The following is a 23,608-nucleotide window of genomic DNA, read 5'->3' as shown; positions in this document are numbered from 1 at the left end:
CCAGCGCATCAACCTCCAGCACTGCCCTCTTCCCTCCCCTTCATCAAGTGCTGTCTTTCTAAAACCTGGATTCCTTGGCTCCTATAATTTAGTCCATGCTTCCTACTCTGCAGGAGAGGTTCTGACTCTTCTGTCCTAGCTTACTCATGAGTCTATTGAAATGCTTACTAGCCCCCAAAGATGTAGTGCTCCCCTTAGCTGATGATATTACCTCTGTGTGGTGTGCCCATTCTCACCTTATTCTGGCAGTGAACTCCTATTCATTCCCCAAAGCCCAACTCAACAGTCACCTCCAGGAAACTGCTTGAATCCCCACAGGGTGATTAGTTGCTCTTTCCGCATTTTATTCTATTCTGAGAACTCCAATCTGAAGGCATTATAATTATTTGCTTCCCTGTCTACCTCCCCAGCAAGCATATGGGCTATTTGAGAGCAGGACTTGTTTATACTTGGGCTTTATTCTATGTGTCTTAAGAGTAGAGGACAGTGCCTGGCACTTAGAAGGAATGTAACAAATGTTTGTTGAGTGAATAGATGGATGTATGAATGAATTAGTGAAAATAAGAAGCATGAATCAAAAGATGAAAACATGAATAGTTGGATGGGAGAAGGAAGAAAGGAAAGGAGAGAGAAAGCAAGGGTGGAAGGCAGGCAGACAGACAAATGAACAAACAAATCTGTCTGCATCATCAGTAACTCAGAATGAATTTAAAGCTTTTTCATCATGCTATAGACTGAAGAATAGCAATTATTTTCTACTTAAGAATAATTCTGGCTGGGCACAGTGGCTCATGCCTATAATCCTAGAGCTTTGGGAAGCCAAGGCAGGTGGATTGCTTAAACCCAGGAGTTCAAGACCAGCCTGGGCAACATAGTGAAACCCGGTCTCTACAAAAAATACACACGAAAAAATTAGCCAATTATGGTGGTGCGTGCCCTATCTCTACAAAAAATATGCATGAAAAAATTAGCCAAAGCTGAGGTAGGCGGATCACTTAAACCCAGGAGGAAGAGGTTGCAGTGAGCTGAGATCACTCCACTGCACTCCAGCCTGGGTGACAGAGCAAGACCCTTTCTTAATAATAATATTGATAATAATAATAATAATAATAACTGATTCTTGCTGGGAAGATTCAAGTGTGTGTGTGTGTGTGTGTGTGTGTACTCACACTTGAAAATGCAGGACTTTGAACAGATTTCTTAGTCTATGGCATATGTGGAAGATCCTTCCAAAGTGTCTGTTTGGTGACTGGGACCTCGATTATGGGCCCTCCTGTGTCAGTCCACAGCCAGAAGAGTCTTGAAGCCTCCCCTCCCTCTTTGGAGTCTTCCTGGAAAAGAAATCACAGTGCCACCTGGGCATCCTTCAGTCTGCAGAGCAAATACAGTTTGTGCAGTTCTGAATGCACAGAGAACCTGCTTTATCTACCGTCTCCTCTAATTATAACCAGCCCCGAAAAACTGCTCCATGTTCAGGCTGAAGAGTGAGTTATGAAGAGATGGAGCCTCAGATTTGCCAGTTTAAATGCAGTCGGGTAATAGGGACAGCTTTTGTATTCTGAAAAAAATGCAGTCCCCAAAGCCTCACCTCCAGGCTTTCCCATAAATGACCCTGGCTATTTTTAGGGCATATCTGGGCTGGGTCTGTGAGCACAAGGATGGGAATACACGCAGGAGATTGGAGGCATAGGTCTTAGATGGCCCTGCTGCTCACCAGCCAGACAGCCTTGGGTCAACCTTTTGACATCTCCGAGCCTCAGTTTCCTCACCTATGTAGCAGTGGATCTACAGAATGTCTTCAAGAGTCCCTCTCAGCTCTAATAACCAAATGTTCTACAAATTCTAGCCAATAAAAGTGTTAGGCAACTTTTCTAGAAGTTTAGCTACTTAATGCTTAAAGCATATGTTAGGCATGTGCAGGTCTCAAATTTGGCCACAGACATCCTGGATTTCTCTCTCTTCCCACTTGGGTCCCCCATCCAGATAGTCACCAAGTCCTGCCCATGGCAGCTTCTAAACAGCCCTCTAATTCAGCTGCTTCTTCCATCCCTGCCTCCTCACTTGCCCTCATCTCACCAGGCCTGCTCCTGGTTGGTCTTCTTACCCCTCCATCCCCTGCTGCCAGAATGACCTTGGAAAATAGAAACCAGATGGTAGTTCTCCCTCACGTTAAAGCCCTCTGTGGCTCCTCTTTGCCTGAAGGAAGAAACCCAATCTCCCCGATGGGGCCGACAGAGCCCAGCCTGACCTGCCCCAGTCCACCCCATTCCCAGCCAGTGTACCCTCACCGTGGGTCCTGATACCCACAGTAGCCCAGATGCCTGTTCATGATTGCAACCTGAGCAGCCCACACATCATCTAACACATAGGAGGCATTACAGTGGGTCATGAATTCCTTAATTCTCTTCTTCTCTCCTTCCACAAACGACCCTCAAATTGTCAAACAGGAACAGCAAAAGCAGCAGGCATTTTAAGGATGGAGAAACAGATCAAATCATCCCTTTTCTCAAAGAGCTCTCCATCTACTGGAGGAGGCAGCCCCATAAACATAAGCTTTCTGCATCTTGCCCAGACCCATGGAAATTCCTAGAGGAACTAAGCCAGCTGGGTGGAGGGGCGGGGAGAGGGGGGCGGTGTGAGGGCAGCAGCAAAGTTCCATCCAGGTCGACCTTTGCTGGATGAGGTGAGGAGCGCACAGTAGGTGCCTGGCACAGCAGGTGCAGCCAGTGACCTGGGCTGTTGCTAAGGTCTCCTGACACCATGTGGTCCAGTGGCTTTCCTGGCTTCAGCAAGGTGCTCCCTCTATTTTTTGCATGAAACAATTGCTTTTTTTATCTCACAGTGCCTTGCATCACAGCCTGCTTTCCTCGGGAACATTTTTTATTCTCCTTCCCAGCCCTTATTTATTTTGGGCAATTTATCTTTTTTTTTTTCTTGGTGCCCTTTGCTGCCACCTAGTTAATTCCTTGTTGTTCCAAGTTTTGTTGTATTCAACTCTTTGTTTTTGTTCACTGAAACCAATAAAAGTGGAACCAGAAAGTAGAGCATAGGCTTGCTTTTTGAAAACAAGTCTATTTCATATATTCTCTCCAGTGTATGACTGCTGAGGGGAAAAGCAGATGAGGGTGTCAGTTTTTAGTGGTGTTTGATGGTGCTGTGAAGTAGAGGACCAGCCCACTTTGCAGTTCTTGGCTCTGACTTTGCACCTCCCACTGCTGGGGCTCCTCGGGCCCCAGGACACTTCCAGACACAGGGGCTCCAATAAAGGGGCAGCCCAGTGGGTTGTAAAAGGCCCCTTGTTATATGGGGCCCAGTCGGTTCCAACAGCTGCTCCTTACTGGGCCTGCTTGGGAGCCCAGAGCTGTGGGGACTCTTCATGCTTCTGTCTCTAGGTAATACTGAGACTGCAGCCTCTGGGGCATTGAGGCCCTGTTCAGGTGGGCTGGCGGCTGTGCCAACAGCAGTGCAGTGGGGAGATAAAGGAGAGGGGGTGCTCTCAGCTTGCGTTCGGCGAATGTTTCCCAATGCCCAATTTAGGATCTCTGGGACTTCCCAGGACTCCCTCCTTGGTGGGCGTGGTGGCTGTTCCCAGTCATGCACCCTGGAGGCCTGGTCGTTATAACCAGAGTGAGAGAGATGGGGCTCTGGGGTGGTGGCAGAGCTATTGCCAGGGGATCAAGCTTCACTTGGGTCAACAGGTTCCCATTGTGGTCCCCAGGCAGGGACAGTGGGGTTGACTGAGGAACTCCTGGGTGCTGGTTTCCCCCCAGGTATTTAATCCCATCATCACACTTAGGTCTTATGACACCCCTGCAATAAATTATTCTCTCCATTTTTCCAATTACAGAAACAGGCTCAACAAAACCAGATAACTTCCTCAGTCTCCTAGCTAGAACTCTGTGTGGGAGCAGAGTGCCTTGGGCTGCGTTAAACATTGCTAATGCCCAATGTGCATTGTACCTTTACCTGGGATTAACCCCATGGCTTTGAGTAGGAACTGTGGCTGTTCTGTTAACTCCTGCCTCCTGGCATACTGAACAAAGGGATTCTTCACTGCATAAAATTGCACATTCAAATTAACCGTTATGCAAGAAATGCAGTTTGACTGGGACTCCTTCCAGCCATGGCACAAATTGGGGGAAATATGATCAATAGTTTTTGGTGCTAAAAACACAAGAGATGATCAAATTGCATCCGAAATTCTCCCAGTTTACAGATGAGGAGACTGATACACAGAAAGAAAGTGACTCAGCCAGGATCACAGGATGTTGGTATCAGGGAGACCCACCCACCTCTCCATGCTGCATGTTTGTCTAGAGCTTGTGAAGGTTTAGAGGAGTGATCATGCTCTCATTCAGGGCGAGGGACCCATTAGAGCATCCAGCATTTGGTGAGCAACTATTGTGTTTCAGGCATATTCCTACACATTTTCTCATTTAAAACTCAAAGTGATTTTCCAAGACATGAATGTCTAATAGTAGAGTCAGAATGTATTGCCACTGGCAGACAGGCAGACACTGTGCAGGGCCATTGTCCTGTCCAGGCCTGGTGACTGGTTTTTCCTTTTCCTTCCTTCCCCTTCCCCTTCCTCCTCCCCCTCCCCTCCCCTCCTCTCCCCTCCCCTCCTCTCCTCTCCTCTCCCCTCCCCTCCTCTCCTCTCCTCTCCTCTCCTCTCCTCTCCTCTCCTCTCCTCTCCTCTCCTCTCCTACAGAGTCTCTCTCTGTTACCCAGGCTGGAGTGCTGTGGTGCAATCTCAACTCACTGCAACCTCTGCATCCCGAGTCCAAGCAATTCTCCTGCCTCAGCCTCCTAAGTAGCTGAGATTACAGGAACCCACCACCACCCCTGGCTAATTTTTGTATTTTTAGTAAAGACAGGGTTTCACCATGTTGACCTGGCTGGTCTTGACCTCCTGACCTCAAGTGATCTGCCCACCTTGGCCTCCCAAAGTGCTGGGATTACAGGCATGGGCCACTTGCTTGGCCCACTGGTTATTCTTAATGTCCCATTTGGTGGATGAAGACATGAGGTACAGAGAGGTTGAGTAAATTGCCTGAGAGCTGGCAGGGAGAGAAAGTGTGGGAACAGGGATTTGCATGTGAATTGTTATCATAGCCCTTACTTGTCTACTACACTGTGTTATTATTATCCCAATTTTACAAAACTGCAGAGGAAATAAGCCCAGAGAGGTTGAGGCTTGTGCTCAAGGCCACACAGCTCATTAGTAGGACTTCACTCAGGAGTATCTGGTCCACGTGCTGGGTGTTCTCTCCTCCACACAGTCTCTCCCAGGGACCAAGCCTGTGTTACAGCTCAGAGTGAGACCTGTGTTCAGTTTGACAAATCTGCACTGTGGGCTGGCCCTGCAGGTCCCGAGGATGGGGGATCGGGTGGCAAACTCAGCAAGCCAGGTCCTGTCCTCAAGCAGCTGGCAGGTGAAGAAAGCTGGCCTCACTCAGCCTGTGCCCAGTGGCGGCCTCTCAGCTCAACCCATGTACCACAGGGGACCTCGGTTGTGGGACTGTGGGTGCCTGCTCCCTCCCACAAACCAACCGTCTCCAGAGATGCTGAATCACTCACACTAGTGTGTGTAAACAAGCACGGTTTGGAGGGGTGCTTTTTCCATCTATCATGAAGCTTCTGAATACTGTTCCCATCTTAAGGACCCAATATCATTTAACATTATATCATGAATTCCATTAAATAGCCAGTGTGTGAAATGCTATTTAAAAATGGCATGATGGCAGCTCTTAGTCATTTTCTGAGAACTTGACAACCTCAGGATGGCAAGGGGTGGGGAACGGTCCAATCCAAAAAGTGCAGGGCTTCAATCCCAGAGCAACCTTGCCCTGCTCAGAACCCCCTTCCCAGACCATTGCAGGCCAGAGCAGGCCTCTACCTGGTAGCTTCCTCCCCGAGCACCTTCCCTGTTGCCCCAGCCCTGTTCCTCTCCAGTGCTGCCCCTGCTCACTGACTCTTTGTGCCTGGGATTGTACTGCACATTTGCACTGTGCATTTCCTTATTTCCTGGGGTCCCCACCAGTTCCAGTTCTCCTGGAGCCAGGATTTTGTGTTGGTGCCTGCTGCAACCCTGGAGCTCACAGGGCTTGGCATATTGCAAGCTCTCAAAAAGATCTATTGAATAAATACATGACATCTATGGACAAAATTTAGCATTAGAGAATGCTGCAATTGTGATAAGAAAACAGTAAATATGAAAAGTGCTTTGTTGGTGATTTACTGTATGTCAGGTACTTTATGAAGAACTTTGTATCATTTAAGTCTCATAGCGATGAGGTACATTCTAAAATAATCCCCTTTTTACAGATGGAGAAAACCAGTGCTCAGAGATGTCAGGCAACCTGCCTAAGGTCACCCAGCAAAGACATGGTGATTAGGATCACAACCCAGACCTGTCCAATTCTAATACTCAAACTTTGCATCAGGACTACCTGCTTCCCTCCCTGGCATTTCTTACACAACGCTTGGCATGGACCTGGCTCTCAAAAGCGTATACTGAATGAATAAATAATCTCTTTGGGCAGAATTTAGTGGTAAAAGAGGCCAAGAGGCTTCAATCATTATGTTAGTTCTACAAGTTCATTTCCTGTTTTTTTTTTCTTTTTTCTTTTTTTTTCAGTGGTGCCTTAGAATACTGGAAACAATGAGGAACTCTTCCTAAAGTCTCATAGGTTAGGTGCCAATATTGAGAAGTATATTATCCCTGGGGGTGCACAGATGGGTTTAGCCTGGTGCTTACCTTTAGCCAGCTTCCCTGTAACCTGCTGAGAGCTTTTGCCAGTGTCTGAGAGAGACAGTTTCAGGCGGGTGTTGAGTCACAATGTTAGCCTCCAGAAAAAGTGTTGTCCTCAGGCCCCTCTGAGAACCTGGTCTGCAGGAAGCATCCCACTGTGGGGGAATGTGGACGAGCATGTGCTGGTGGTTGTGGGAAATAACTCGTAAAAAGAAACCCACTGTATGAATTTCTCACCATATGCTGAGTACGCATATTTAGGCTCTTACACAATTGTCACAGAGCCCTACCCAGTAGGCATCATTGCTGTCCTTCCACGGTGAAGTACGCGAGACTCCTGTGGGTCATGTGACTTGCCCAGTGTCACGTATACATGGCCGCTCAGGATCAAACTTCTGTCCTTACCCTTGACCCTCACCCAAGTCCAAAGCCCCTGATTTTTCTGTTACTTTACATTGACAATGCATATAAGGTCCTCTCTTAGAGGAAAATTAAACTGAATTAAGGAAAAACAAAACAAAATCCTTTCAAGTAATGCAGTCTCATGAAGACAGTTTATTCCTCTCCGATGTTTCTCTTTAAAAATCATGAAACTTAAAAGCTGCCAAACTATTACCCAAGTAAAGTCCAAATGCAAGGCAAAAATACGGCTGCAGAAAGGAAAGCCCTCGGTGGCCGTTTGCCCACAGAGCCAGCCTGCGTGAGCAAAGAGCACACATCTGGGCTTCGTGAACACCAGGGCCCTGCGGCACTCACACAACCAGGACACCCTCCATTTGTCTCACACTTAACCACATGCACATACATTTTCTTGAGAAAGCCAGTGTCTGTGTTCTTCTGCACCTTTTTCCTGGAGTTGAAGCCGAAGCTGTACATCTCATTACTCCGGTGCTTATGTTTTCTCCCTGAATATGTATTTGAACAATTCCCTCCTGATCTGTTCTCCTGGGGCAGGATGGGCAGGCTGCCTTTGCAGAGAGCAGATGTGATTTTTCTTTGTCCTTTATACTCTTCCGTCTCCAAACTCACTCCCAGCTCTTCTCTTTGAACAGGTTTTGACCTGATGGATTTGTTCAGTGTGAAGGAAATCTTGGGGAAGAGAGAGAATGGCGTGCAGAGTTCTTATGTACGGATGGGATCCTTTCCTGTGGTGCAAAGTACTGAGTGAGTGGTCACTTCTCTTTCCAGACCTGCCCAGGGTGTCGTGGGAAAGGGCAAGAAAGGGGCCAGCAGCCTCAGTTTCATACTTGGCACTGACCCAGGCTTTAACCTACACAGTGCCTGGTAAGGTTGCCCTGTGATGAAGCAGCTGAACCACTGGACCAGGGAATTCAACCTGTTTTTTAGCCAATCTATTATCATTGACTTCATTGGTTCTCTGCTCCTTCTACACCCATCTCTCCATACACAATTAGCCAAATGGCTAATTTGGCATTAGCCATTCATTCATACATGTGTTTTTCTGTCCATTCATGAAATAACAAACGAGTATGGTTTAGTAGTGCATAGCACCTACTAAGGACCTGACACTGCATTCATGGCAGGTGTGGCTTTGCCAGAATCACGGAGTGGCTTTGGCCAGTTGAGACTGAGTATCAGTGTTGACTGGTTACTTGGCTTTACACATTTCTAAATGCCCTTGTGCCTCAGTTTTCTCATGTTTTCAATCCAAAGTGAATGTTCCTGCCTTGCAACATTACTGAGAGGACATCATGTAAAGATTTGTCCAGTTCCTGACACTTATTGGGCCTCCAGTCAGGAGCTAAAGATGATACCAAAATGAACACTCTATTCTTCTTATCACAGGCAGACAAATCTTTTGAAAACAAAAATGATACTGTTACCCAATCCAGACCCCAAGAGAGCGTTCTTGGATCTCATGCAAGAGAGAATTCAGGGTGACTCTGCAGTGCAAAGTGAAAGCAAGTTTATTAAGAAAGTAAAAATATAAAAGAATGACAGAGCAGCCCTAGGGGCTGCTGGTTGCCCATTTTTATGGTTATTTTTTGATGATATGCTAAACAAGGGGTGGGTTATTCATGCTTCCCCTTTTTAGACCATATAGGGTAACTTCCTGACATCGCCATGACATTTATAAACTGACATTTATAAACATGACATTTATAAACTGTCATGGCACTGATGGGAGTGTAGCAGTGACGACAACCAGAAGTCACTCTCGTGGCCATTTTGGTTTTGGTGGGTTTTGGCCGGCTCCTTTACTGCAACCTGTTTTATTAGCAAGGTCTTTATGACCTGTATTTTGTGCTGACCTCCTATCTCATCCTGTGACTTAGGATGCCTTAGCCATCTGGGAATGCAGCCCAGTGGGTTTCAGCCTCATTTGACCCAGCTTCTGTTTAGGATGGAGTTGCTCTGCTTCACACGTCTCTGACAGTATCGTCTCATGCGACCTCTCTTCCATCTTTAAACTAATATTTAACTGCTTCCAGTGTTCTTAGTAAACTAAAAGGCCAGGAAGAGGAAGGCCCCTGTGTGACCCGGCCCCATCCTGCCTTTGTGGTCTCCTGGCTCATCCTCCAGTCTTCCCTGTGTGTCTCCTGTCTGTGTTCTAGGGCCTCCCAGGCACCTTCCTCCCACTGGGAGGCCTTAGTTCATGTTCTTCCTCTACCTGAGACACCTGCCCTGCTCATCCTGCAAAGCATGCTCACCCATTATGCTCTCTGGATGCCTTCCTTGAATCCCCAAAGTCAGGTCTTCCCCTTACCTACCCTCCTCCCAATTTGCACTTCTGTACAAAATGTGTTAAAGTTGAAGTTACCTGATCCACTGTGCAATAGTCTTATCTCCCCTATTCAATGAGAAGTCCTAGCAAGGAACTGAGTCTTGGTTTCTGCTACAGTCTCGGCCCCCAACTAAGCTCTGCCCAGAGTAGGGAATGAGGAAATATTTGCTGAATGAATGAGTCAACAGCCGGTAAGGAGTGACAATGTTCTTTCAGATGCTAGTCTGGCGAAGACTGGCTTTGAATGCCAGCTCCTAGAGTATGGGTTTCTGCATGTGTGTGATCCTTTTTGTTTTTTTAATTCAATGAGCATTCTCTGAGTGGCAGCCACACACAGGCACTGTTTCAGACCCTAAAGTCATTTCATCCATGGCTCGCAGTGTCTGCATTCCAAGAGTGATTTTACAGAAGAAGAAATGAGACAAGTCACTTCCTCTCTGAGTCTTGTTTTCATGAAACAAAGACAATAATCACTGTCAGCCAACTCTTGAGAGAGTCATCTTCCCAGACAATGAGGTTGTCCCTCCACACACAGTCAGGTGCTGGGGGATGTTATTATGAATCACCTGGCCCCATGCTCATGTGGGGGGTGCACAGGGATGAACAGAGTCTACAGCCTGTTTTCTCCTTCACTTCCCCTCACTTCTTTGCCTAATATGTCCAATTCACCACCCGTTCTACTTGTAAGCAGGAAAAAATCGTGTGGAACTTTAAGAAAAAAATGCAAAAGAGAACGAACAAAGTAAAGAAAGCAAAAGTTACACAAATCTAGTGGAAGGGTCTAACCAAGGACCACTCTGTTTGTTAACCTTCTAAGGAGGTACTTGGATCAAAGAGCAAAGCAGCCGCATTCAGGCAATGCTCTGTGGAACACAGCATGGGACCCCCATTCTGGCTCATGGATTTGGGCTCCTTCCTGTTCTCTGAGAGTTGCTCTGTGGAGGAATTTCTACATTTGTTTTCATGGCAAAGCACCCAAAATAAAATCAAATGGGCAAAGTTCCTTCTTTTCAAGAAAGGATATTACACTTTTAATTTCTAAAGCTTTGAAATTTAAACACACATAGATATAATTTTAGTTTGCAAGTTAATTTTGTTCATAAAGAAAAGAGATGTCACTTTCAATATTTATATTTTTTTCTCACCTGTTTAACATTTAAAGGGCACCTTATCTAATTTACTTCTCACGACAATAACGGAAATGAGCAAGGCAGGTATTATAGTTTTCACTTAGCTGGTACAACATTTGAGACTCAAAATGGGACAGTGATTTGCTCAACACCTCACAGGTCAGAGGAAGCAGAGGCTGGCCTCAAACTCAGGTCTTCTAATTACACACCCTTTTCCCTTCCACTATCATCTCATATCTGCTGTATTATTTGTGGAAAAGATTGGATTCAGCTATTTCCTTTCTTTAGATGTTTTCTGTTGATGATCTTTTTTCTCCCTGATTAAAATGACTGATACACATATGTGTGTGTGTATAGACATATATATCTGCACATATATCCACATATAGTGGATATATAGTATATATATAGTATTATATATATATATTAGTATAATAACTAAGCAAAAGTTATTATAATCAGGGGAATAAAAAGTCATTAACAGATACATCTGTACTTTTTCTTGTGATATACTTGTCTGTGTGTATTTCAAAGGCATAAGAAGAAAGTGTGTTCAGGGGGAAAAAATAGCATAATTGGATTCATTAAGAAAATAAGGAGAAAATGGCCGGGTGCTGTGGCTCATGCCTGTAATCCCAGCACTTTGGGAGGCCAAGGCAGGCAGATTACTTGAGGTCCAGGGTTTGAGACCAGCCTGGCCAATGTGGTGAAACCATGTCTCTATTAAAAATACAAAAAATTAGCTGAAACCCTGTCCACTAAAAATACAAAAAATTAGCCAGGCATGGTGGCAGACACCTGTAATCCCAGCTACCCGGAGGCTGAGGCAGGAGAATTGGTTGAGCCCGGGAGGCGGCAGTTGCAGTGAGCCAAGATCATGCCATCCATTGCACTGCAGCCTGGAAGACAAAGCGAGACTCTGTCTCAAAAAAAAAAAAAAGAAAAGAAAAGAAAGAAGGAGAAAATGAAAAACAAAGCAACGTATTGATCTGTGGCTACAAAGCCTGTGTCTGTGGACGCAGGTGGGGAGGTCCCATCTTCCTCCTGCATGGGCAGTGACTGAGGGCATCTCTGAATACTGAGGGAGGCCCAGGTGCTATGAGTGATGGGCCCTGTTCCTACTACCTGGATGTGATCCTGGGTGACATCCCAACTCACAGAATGACTTTGAACAACTGGGCCATCATCTCCCAGCCTGGAGCTGTAAACAGAATCAGAATCTTGCTTGCAGGTCCTACAGCCAAACAAAGTCCCTGCGGATCTGCAAGTCTGAGAACCAGGAACTCAGACGCCTCCCCACTTCCCTTCCTGTCTGTCTGGCCAGGCAGGGTCCACCTCCTCCAGCAGGGAAGTCAATGTCATGTGCATTCCTGAGGCAGCCCCCAACCCCCAGGGCAGGATTGGGCTCCCCCATAGCAGGCTCTGCAGTTAAGAGTGCAGTCAGCTGGTGATTAAGAGAAGAGTGCAGGAGAGCAGATCCCAGGTGTGTTTTCCTCTGCCACTTGGTAGCCAAATGGCATGGAGTTAACCTCTCAGAGCCTGGGTGCCCTCAGCTATAGCACGAGGATCAAAATACAGATTTTTTTTTTTTTTTCAGACGGAGTCTCGCTCTGTCGCCCAGGCTGGAGTGCAGTGGCGTGATCTTGGCTCACTACAAGCTCTGCCTCCCGGGTTCACACCTGTAATACCTTCTTTATACATTCTCGTGAGGAAGAAATTAGGCAATATGTGAAAAGAGTAGTGGTGAGCTTGTGTTAAGCTCTGAAGTGTATTTTTATTAAATCCTAGAATCTTATGTCAAATGAGATCCTATGTGTAAGTGCTTTATTGAATCTGAGAAACACTACGAAAAAGTAAGCTAAACTTTATTTTGATAGGATGTAAGTCTAGGATAGATCAGTGGTTCTCAACTAAGAGAAATTTCACCCCCACCCCCCAGGGGGCCTTGGGCAGTATCTAGAGGCAATTTTGTTGTCACAACTGGGTGAGGGGTTGCTACTGCCATCGAGTAGGTGGGGGCCAGGGAGGCTGCTCAGACTCCTACAAGGCATGGGGCAGCTTCTGCGTCTGTGTTGTCTAGGATGTGTTCTCCAGGAAGATCAAGCAGGCCTGTACTAGCTCTAGTGAAAGAGGGGTTTCTCCATGGAAATGGCTGTTGACAGTTTTCGAAGTTCTGCATTCCTTCAACTTTTATGAAGTGCTTGCCATGCTGCGGGGACCCGAGTGGGTGCTGAGGGACAGGGATTTGTCAGTGTTTCCTCTCCAGGGACCTCAAGGAAAATGTGGGGAGCCTGGAGAGCTGGAAGACAGGTGGCCGTGAGTCAAGCAGATGGGAGAGATGAAGAAGGAGGGGGTGATGTCAACGACGTTTTCCAGAACTCTGTTGTGAAGGGAAGGAGAGGAAGAAAGAGAGGAAATGGGAGATTCCTCAGGTCCCGACTGGGGATGTGCAGTCAGGGGAGGCTGTGTGTTGGGGGTGGCGGGGTTTTGTACTGATATGCGAGAGGCAGTAGGGAGCTCAGGTGCCCTGTTCATGATACAGAGGAAGATGGAAGAGCAGTGCTCCGAGGACAGAGGGACTGAGGGATGGCATCTTGGTTCTTGGTCGGGGGATTGATCCTCCACAGAAGGGAATGAGCAATTTTCATTTCTGAATTTGGGAGAGGAAAAGCAGCCCCAGAACTTGGCGGGGGTGGAGCAACAGGGAGCCGAGGCCTCCCCAAGGTGAGGGGCTGGCTCCACAGGCCAGGCAGGAACCTGGGCCTTGTGGGAGAGAAGAGGATGTGCTACATCCCAGTCTATTCTGGCTGCTGTGACAAAGCACCATAAATTAAGCTGGGTGGCTCATACACAGCATTTACTCCTCACAGTTCTGCGGGCTGGGAAGTCTAAGATCAGAGTCCTCATAGACGCCATTCTTCCCTGCACTCTCACATGGTGGGAGGGGTAAACAAGCTCTCTGGGGTCTCTCTTATAAGGGCACAAATCCCATTCATGAGCCTTCTGCCCTCACAACCTAATCACCCCCCACCAAAGCCCTATCTTCTGTTACCATCATCTTGGTGTGAAGATTTCAACATAATGAATTTAGGAAGACAGAAACATTCAGACCATGGCATCCTGGCATCTGGGACAGGGCCCCCAGCAGGATAAGATATATCCATTTGTCCTGGCTGAGGAGGGATGCAGCAGGGAGCAGCAAAGCTGGGAGTTTCTCCATATATGATCCCTGGAGTGTGACCATTTAACGTTTACTGTGGATGTCATCAGTCATGGTGGTAGTGGAGAGATGGAAGCAGATGTACCATAGGGATGGATTTGAAGATGCTGAGGCTGGAACCTCAGGGGCCATGACGATAGTCTAGGTTACATTGAGGTCCTGACCTAAGGAGAAGGCAGTTAAGGCAGGCCAGGAAGGTGGATGGTGGAAATATTTAGGAAGTCAACTTGGCAGGGCTTGATCACTGGTGGGTTGTGTGGGTTCACTTTGCTGGCTCCCTGCTCTCATTGCCAAGCCTGGTGTGTTTGTCTCCATTTTTCTCCAGGGAGGTGTTCCCCCAAGGTTTACCTGATGAATACGCCTTTGTCACAACCTTCCGGTTCAGGAGAACCTCTCGGAAGGAAGACTGGTATATCTGGCAGGTCATCGACCAGTACGGCATCCCACAGGTAAGGACAGCACCGCCTTATCTCAGTGGTCCTGAGCTTTCTGTTTTCCTCGCACAGGGATTGGCATCACCCACCGTGTTTTCTCCAGGGCTCTTATCCCTGGGCCTAGAAAGATCAAGAACCTGGTGTATGGAGGCTCAGAGGACCTGCAAGGGGGATGTCATGAGACCCAAGAGGTCCAGCTTCTTGTCCTAATGATATAGTACCAGGCCTTCCAATGGGGGTAAAGGAGACTGAGTTCCTGTCCTCCGAGAGTCTTGACCTAGCCAAGGAGATGGGCGCCAGCTCTGCTGTCCTGTGACCCCTGCTGTATTGGCAGCATGAGTGACCCGGCTTTGTGATGCAGTGGAGGGCACTGGCTCAGGGTCACATAGACCTGGGTTCGGGTCTCGTGTCTACTCCTTTATTGGTGTGGGTCCTGGGATGGGTTACTTTATCTTTCTGAGTCTTGGTTTTCTTCGCTGTAAAATGGAAAACAGAGTACCTACCATGAATGGTTGGTGGGAGAATCAGATGGAATAATGGCCTATAAAGCATCTAGACCAGTGTCTGAGACATAATACAATCTCATCATGAGAAGTTCCCTTCAGTGTTCTTCTGAGTGAAGCTCTGGGTCCTGTCTTTACTTACCTCTGGTGTGTTTCAGCTTTCAGTTCCCACAAAGGTAGGACAGTTCTCCATCAGCACACAGTCTGGTGAGGAAAGACAAATCTGAAATTCAAAGCCATCAACACCATCTGTTGGTCTGAGATAAAAGCAACACTACTATTTGTTCTCTGCCAAATCCAAATCCCCTTGTTCTCAAGTTCATAGACGAACTGTTTCTTTCTCCTCTCCTAGAAAAATGAACTGGGTGAAGATATTACTCACTTTCAGCTGGGAGATACTGACTAAACTTTCACTAGGGGCTAAAATAAAATAAAAGCATCCTCAAGCAATTGGACTCCAGCAATCACACTCATGGCCTACCATCAGAGAGGGCAAGATACTCTTAAACAGTGAGCTCGCCTTCCCAGGTTGAGGCTGGGCCCTGACTTCAGATGCATTTGCTTATCAATGTGTACATGCTCTTAGTAGGAGCTGGGGATTGTTCAGAGGACTTTACAAATACTAATTCATTTAGTCTTCATAATAATTCTATGAATATTTTCTACTGTTAGCATCACAGATATAAGGAAACTGAGCCAAATATGAGGAAACAGAGAGGCTAAGAAATTTGCTTACCTTTTGACAGGTAATAAAAGCAGAAGTTGAGATTTGAACCCAGTCATTCAGGTTCCCACATCTGTGCTTTTAACCACATGCTTAGCTGGCTTCTCTTCCAAGCCTGTCCTGATCAATTAGTCCTGTTGAATGATTTTTCCATAACATCCCTGGTCATACTGAGATGCGGAAACATTTTCAAACTTAACTGCTGAGAGGCTTGATTTTGTAAGTGTGGGAGGCTGAATGGAGGAGTCGAGATTCTTCTCCAGAGGCCACTTTTCTGGAGAATTCCATTGCATTCCCATCCAGTGTCATCTCCAATTGCACAGGTCTTGCTTCTCCATTTTCTCAGGGTCTGGTGCAGTGGTACTGGGCCCCTGCCATGACATTCTTGTGGGTGAGCCTGCACCGCCCCCTCAGTCTGGGATCTCTTCCTTCATGGCATTTGCAGAGCTGTCTGTGCCCTGTCTGCCATGTGTGCGTCGTCTCCTCCTCCTGTCAAAATGAGTAATGGGGTGAAATACCGCAGAGCCATGCAGAGATGAAGTCTGTCTTGAGATCTGAGATTCCTGTGTGAAGAGGCACCCAGAAATTTACCCTTGTTAAGCCAGGCTTGGTTGGGTGCCCATCACCAGAAGTGCCAATGATGCGCACTTCCATGCCCTGGGGGAAATACTGGCTAGACACAGGAAAACTGGATAAAGACCTGTAAAGAAGATGATCTGTGAGCAGAGTGGTGTTCGGTGCATGCCCATACACTCTGTCAGTCATTGTAGATCTACAGGTAGAGAAGTTCATCTATAGATACAGATGCTCATGCTTTCATTTGCCATTTACAACCACCCTTAAAAGCTGACATGTTCCCCATTTGTCATTTGGGTAAACTGAGGGACATTCACTCATTCCAGATACGATAAAGGGACAGCAAGGAGGCCGGTACAGTTGGAGCAGAGTAGTGTGTGTGTCTGTGTGTGTGTGTGTGTGTGTGTGTGTTGGGGTTAGTTAGATATGAGGTTCTAGAGGTGAAAGGAGACTGGATTTCAACAAGTCTTATAGGCCAGTATAGGGACTTTTTGTTTGAGAAGAGACTCTGTGGAGTTGCACAGGCCCAGAAATAGGACAAATTAGGAGAACATGGTAGTGATCCAGGCAAATGTGAATGCCAGCAGTAACAGTGAGATTAGGAGAAACCGTCAGGTTATAGATTGATTTTGAAAATAGAACCAGTAGGATTTGCTGATGGCGCTGACCTATAAAGTGCCTTCCCCAGGGCCACCCAGCTAATATTGGTAGACACAAGACGTCTGACTACCGGGTGCCCTCCCTTGCTCTATACCATGCTAGAGACAGAAACACGGGGAAAGCCATGTCCCCAGGAAGCTCTGAAGGTTCAGGGACACAGTGCTCGAAATGTGAAATGGAAGACCATGTTTAATCATGGAAGTATTCGCTTTATGTGTATTAGAAGTATTAGATCATTAGACAAGGTTTCATAGTTTTCTGTTTTATGCCCTACTCATAGCATAAAATAGGTGATGCAATTAAAATAAATCCTAGTCTTCCTTGGTTGTACTGAACCCATGTGGAGCATGGAAAAAGAGACCAGAAGACCTAGGTTGTGTTGAATATGTAGCTGATCCCCCGTACTACGTGAGTACCTTCCTTCAACTACAGAGACTCTTATTCATTTGTTCATTCCTTCATGCATTCAGTACCTTTTTATTGAGTGCCACTGTGTACCATGTGTTGTTCTAGCCACTGGAGTTACACAGATGAAGAGAGAAAGTGCCTGTTAAAATGATGGGCAGGAAAGACAAAAAGGTGAACAAAAGACATGCATAAGATAATTTCATATACTGATGCTCTGCTATGAAAAAAGTCAATAAATGATTGGGCACAGTGGCTCATGCCTGTAATCCTAGCACTGTGGGAGGCCGAGGCAGGCAAATCACCTGAGGTCAGGAGTTCGAGACCAGCCTGGCCAACATGGTGAAACCCCATCTCTACTAAAAGTACAAAAATTAGCTGGGCATAGTGGTGCACACCTGTAGTCCCAGCTACTTGGGAGGCTGAAGCAGGAGAATTGCTTGAACCTGGGAGATTGAGTTTGCAGTGAGCTGAGATCGCCCCACTGCACTCCAACCTGGATAACAGAATGAGACTCCATCTCAAAAAAAGAAAAGAGAGGAAAAAAAAAAAAGAAAAAAGAAAAAAAGTCAATAACACATCTTGGGATGTGAGAACAGATGGCCAAGTTAAAATCCAAGAGTACGTGTTTATCAGGGAAGGTTTCACTGCTGTGATGCTTGTGAATTTACTTGCTTAATTCATTATTGCAAATATTTAGAACAGTGCCTGGAAAATAATAAATACTATATAAATGTTTTATATATATTATCATTCTCATAATAGTCCTCATGACAATTCATTTAATTAAATTCTTGTGGATCAATTTATATAATCCTCTTCACAAGTAGGCACTACTATTGGTCCCATTTTACAAATGAGGAAGCTGTAGAGAGGTTAAATAACTTACCTAAAGTCACACAGCTAAAAAGTGATTCATTGGTTTAGATGTAGGCTGGCAAGAGACAGCCCCTACTGGGTCCACATTTTTGACGAGTGCTGTAGCAAAATGACTGGGGTTAAGGGAACTGATGCAGTTAAGGGATAAGGGTTAAGGAAACCAACAAGAAATGCCAAGGCATTCCAGGATCAGCCACAGGAGGAAGCTACCACCCGAGCCTGGATGGGCAGGGGAACAGGGAGGAGATGGTGAGTTCTAGAGTCACAGAGGAGGATATACTTCCAAAGAACTGGGGCACATGGAGAAACAAAGCCACTCAGGAGCCACAGGGAAGCCAGGAGGGGTGGGAGGAATACATGCCCCAACTCTCTCTCTTCCCACTCGTTGGTCTCCATTCCAATGGACTTCCCATGGGCCAAGCTCAAGTAGAAGCCAAAGGGCCCAGGAGCCAAGATGAAGAAGTCCTAAAAGGTCAGATCCTGGGAGCAGGGAGCCACAGGGAAGGGGCAAAACATGAATATTAGAGCAGATGAAGACTAACCTTGCAGAGACGGAACAAGGAAATACTCATTCTTTCATTCACTCAGTGGATACTCATGTTCTGTGCCTTCTATTCTGTTCATACTTTTGTGCACTGATTGTGTATCTCTTGCCCACTGTTGTGTTCCTGACACCCGGCATGTTGCCTGCTAGGCGCACAGGATGTTTGATGAATATTCTAGAGGGATGACAAAATGAGTACATGGATGAGAGCATACTCACTTATTCGTTATTAAAAAGCAATCAGACACAATCAGGTGTGGTGACTGATGCCAGTAATCCCAGCACTTTAGGAGGCCAAGGCGGGCAAATCATTTGAGGTCAGGAGTTTGAGACCAGCCTGGCAAAAATGGTGAAACCCTGTCTCTACTAAAATCACAAAAATTAGCTGAGCGTGGTGGTGCACACCTGTAATCTCAGCTACTCGGGAGGCTGAAGCAGGAGAATTGCTTGAATCTGGGAGGCGGAGGTTGCAGTGAGCTGAGATCACACCACTGCACTCCAGCCTGGGCAACAGAGTAAGACTCCATCTCAAAAAAAACAAAACAACAAAAACCAGCATCAAAAAAAAAAAAAAAAAAAAAACCCAATCAGAAGTAAAACAGTAAAACCTTCCCCAGAATTTGCCCATTACAAAATGCCTGTGCATTTTGCAAAGGCTACCCCAATGACCCAGACAGATCAGACTCCTACTGTCAAGAAACATTATTTTACAGGAGCTCCAGCTTTATCTTCAAATGAGAGACCGTGTAGTTTAACAGATCAGGCCAGAAGATGTGCTTGGTTTAACCAGCCCAGGGTTTTAAAAGACACTGAAACTAGTTAGGATTTCTGGCTGGTCTTACAACTCAAGCCCCTCTGTGCACCAATTGTCTTGGAGTCTCACCAAAGCTCTCTTACCCACATAGCCCTTCCAGACAGTTGAGGCTTTGACCCCTGCATTAAAGTATGAGTGCAATTATTCCATTTAATACCAAGTTTAGAATAGCCTGCAAGGTAGACATCATTAACACCATTGTGTAAGGAGGAATCCGATGCTCAGAGGTGTGAAGGAATTGGTCCAAGGTCAGATGGCAGGTGACCAGCTGGTAAGTCACAGCCAGGATCTGACGCAGGATTGCCAGGTCTGACTCTGAACTCCCTTTTCCCATTCTCTTCTTTTCTCTTGGCCCCAAGAAGCTTAAGGAGTCTCTGGTCCTTTCCTCCCCAGGTCTCCATCCGGCTGGATGGTGAAAACAAGGCAGTCGAGTACAACGCTGTGGGTGCCATGAAAGATGCTGTCAGGGTGGTCTTTCGAGGTTCCCGAGTCAATGACCTCTTTGACCGGGACTGGCACAAGATTGCCCTGAGCATACAGGCCCAGAACGTCTCCCTGTATATCGACTGTGCACTGGTGCAGACACTACCTATCGAGGAGCGGGAGAACATTGACATCCAGGGCAAGACTGTGATTGGCAAGCGCCTCTACGACAGTGTGCCCATCGACGTGAGTACCAGGGGGCATTCCACAGCTCAGGTTCCAGGCCACTGGGGAGAAGCCTTGGGAGCTAAGTGCCCTCAGTGTTCTCCACACCTACATGAACTGTGTAACAAATCATCACCTTGGACCGTCTTAGAAGGAAAGACTCTGACTCAGAAAGCTGCCATATTGGAACCCCAATTCACCATCACCCATGTATTAATTCATTCAGTTATTCAGCCATTCCATCAATCATTCATCACATATACATTGAGCACCTATGATGTGCCAGGCACTGTGCTCAGCACTGGGGACACCAGTATCCACAAAAGAGAGCAAGACTGACATGGCTCTGGCTGCATAAATAATTTTAGAGAAAGGTAGCTCCTAGGTCTGCGAAGATCACACACACACATACATATATGTGCATATGTATATGAATATGTATGTGCAGGTAGGTGGATAGATATATAATAGTTTCTGAATAATTTAAATGCAGATTTTTTCTTCCTTGATTGTAAAAAAGAATTGGAAAATATGTGGAAAATAAACAACAATCATCCTCATTGCACCAACTAGGGATAACAACTGGTAATAACTGAACATTTATCCTTCCATCCTGAATCAATGTTCTTTCCTTCTTTTATTTTTTCTCTTTCCTCCTTACTTCATTTCTCTTCTATTTTTTCATTCCTTTAATTTTTCTTTCTTCCCTCAAGAAATATGCATATCTGTAGCCACAGAGATGCATACACCAGACGTATGTACGTAATACAATACACACAGACACCTTGCACAGTGATCCGCATGTTCCGTCTTCAAGCTGAAGTCAACCTTAGCTCCCATGCTAAGCTTGACTTAGCATGGGAGCATCCCCCACTGCCTGCGAAATAACAGGAAACATGATGTGGGGAAAGCTCTTTCCAAAACCATTTTATGTGTCCACATATACATAAGCATAAGCAAATATAGTACCATTAGGCATAGGTTAGATTCTTGGAAGTTTTTGTAAATAATGGACTACATCTGGCTTTTTTTGTTTTCTTTACTCAAAATCATGTGTCTAAGCTTTTATTTTTTTTTAGCTAATGCATAATACTTTGTTATATATTCATTCATAAATCATTCATTATCCTGTTAGTGGTATTTAGATAGTCTCTAATGTATCACTATCGTAATTAGCAAGCCTTGGACTTTGAAAAGGGGGGTACATCTCCATGCACTTTACTTATGAGGAAAATGTGAGCAACACCTGCCCTTTAAGCTTGAGATATAGATGAATTGAGAGCATTTCTTGGAGGTACGTACCCTCAAGTTTAATGACTGGGCTCTGGGGTACACAATTTTTAACCTTCCCACGTATTTCAAATTGCTCTAGAAAGTGACCTTTATATGTGTGTATGTATGTTGTGTGTATATAACATATAAACATTAAACATTATGTATATAAACATATACATACATTATAGATATAAATTATATAAATGTTTATTTAATCTATATCTATATAGTTATATATAATATACCATTATATATAACTATATGTAATATATAAATATATATAAACATTATATATAGATCTATATATAGATCTCTATATATTATATCTGTATAAGGGTATATCATATATAAATGATATGTGTGTAATGTTTTGTTGTTGTTTTGCCAGTCTGCTGGGCATACAGGGTTATATTATAGTTTTCTTTTTTCTTTTCGTTGTTTTTTTTTTTTTGAGATGGAGTCTCGCTGTGTCCCTCGGGCTGGAATGCAGTGGTGCGATCTCGGCTCACTGCAACCTTTGCCTCCCAGGTTCAAGCGATTCTCCTCCCTCAGCCCCCTGAGTAGCTGGGATTATAGGTACATGCTACCATTCCCGGCTAATTTTTGTATTTTTAGTAGAGACGGGGTTTCACCATGTTGGTCAGGCTGGTCTCGAACTCCGGACCTTGTGATCCGCCCGCCTTAGCCCCACAAAGTGCTGGGATTACAGGTGTGAGCCACCGCACCTGGCCTTACATTGTAGTTTTCTTTTTTTTTTTTTTTGAGACAGAGTCTCGCTCTGTCGCCCAGGCTGGAGTGCAGTGGCGCCATCTCGGCTCACTGCAAGCTCCGCCTCCCGGGTTCACACCATTCTCCTTCCTCAACCTCCCGAGTAGCTGGGACTACAGGTGCCCACCACCACGCCCGGCTAATTTTTTTGTATTTTTAGTAGAGACGGGGTTTCACTGTGGTCTCGATCTCCTGACCTCGTTATCCACCCACCTCGGCCTCCCAAAGTGCTGGGATTACAGGCGTGAGCCACCTCGCCCGGCCAGCATTGTGGTTTTCATCCGCATTTACCTGATTACCATTGAGACTGGAAATCCTTCCCTATGTTTTCTGATGGTTCCCACGTCCCCCTTTGGTGATGCTAGGCCATCTCCTTTGCCTGTTTTACTACTATGCTAGTTTTCTTTACTGAATGATTTCTAGATAATCTTTTCATATTTTGTATACTCATTGCTTATTTGTTATACATGCTGCAAAATTGTTTCCTGGTATGTCAAACATAAACCATAAGAAAAAATGAGTAAGTTGGGATACATAAAATTTTAGGAAGTGGCAGTCCAGCAAAAGGCATCGTAAACAAGTTTATGGACTTTGTTATAACTTGCTTTGTTAACAGAATGATCACTCATCAATAACCCTGTGCATACCAATTTTTAAAAATTAAGCTGAGAGTGAGCTGGTCAGAGGTAGTGGGGAGAGGAGAGATTGGGGCTTTCGGATGTGGGAAGGACAGACATATGCAAACTGCAGCTCACATGCCAGCCACTGCCAGCCAGCTGCAACACCATCGCCCATGTCACACACTGTTCGTGTTTTCCAGGCTTTATTTATCTGTTAGTTTGTTTAATCTCTGAAATGGGAACCACACCCTGTTTGTTTTTATGTGCAGTTGCTGAGGGATAAAATAATAGATGTGGAACCAAATTAAGCAAAAAATAGTAAAATCAAAGTAAAGCTATAAAAATCATTATTCAGTCTGCTACTAATTCTAGCTACTTGTGCAGAGACTCTGTGCCAGGCATTGCACTCAAGTACCCCTTTACCCCATTTCTGACCAAAATCTTTACAACTTTAGAAAGTAGATAGAGTAGACATCCTCATTTCACAGATGGAGACTCTCCTGGAGATTTTGAGTACTCTTCTGAGATCACAGAGCCAACAAATGGCAGTTAGGGTTTCCACTCACACAGCCTGTCTTCCAGGTCCATTTGCAAACCTCTCCCTGCCTAAGATAACAGACATCAAAGGGCTGGACAAGATGGAGCTATGGGGTATTCATGACACAATAAGGATCACTATTATCTCCCTCAGAGTGTGCATCACGGTCACAAACACAACCCCTCTTAATCCTAAATTCAGGCCAGGTGCGTGGATGCTCCTCACATTTTATAGGTGGGGAGATTCCACCTCAAAAGTATCAGGTGACTTGCTTAAGTTCCCTGCCTTGGGCAGCCAGGCTAGGACTCTGGCTCTGTGAACTCCATGGTTCTACTGTCAGCCCTGAATAACAGTCCCTGAAACAGATACC

The 23,608-nt window shown here is 45.6% G+C and overlaps 1 protein-coding gene across 2 annotated transcripts in view; it reads left to right on the top strand.

Moving 5' to 3' along the window:
• Positions 1-23,608, top strand: part of COL22A1 (collagen type XXII alpha 1 chain) — a 327,564-nt gene that overhangs the window by 69,565 nt on the left and 234,391 nt on the right. For both annotated transcript variants that reach the window (XM_008001616.3, XM_073018373.1), the window contains exons 5-7: positions 7,807-7,918; positions 14,176-14,299; positions 19,783-20,058. In XM_008001616.3, coding sequence (XP_007999807.3) covers positions 7,807-7,918; positions 14,176-14,299; positions 19,783-20,058 — 512 coding nt within the window. The remainder of the gene's footprint in view (positions 1-7,806; positions 7,919-14,175; positions 14,300-19,782; positions 20,059-23,608) is intronic.

The sequence above is a fragment of the Chlorocebus sabaeus genome, chromosome 8 (genome assembly GCF_047675955.1).
Source record: "Chlorocebus sabaeus isolate Y175 chromosome 8, mChlSab1.0.hap1, whole genome shotgun sequence".
NCBI lineage: Eukaryota > Metazoa > Chordata > Mammalia > Primates > Cercopithecidae > Chlorocebus > Chlorocebus sabaeus.
The sequence above is the reverse complement of the archived record's forward strand: the minus strand, read 5'-3'. Positions and strand labels throughout refer to the sequence as shown.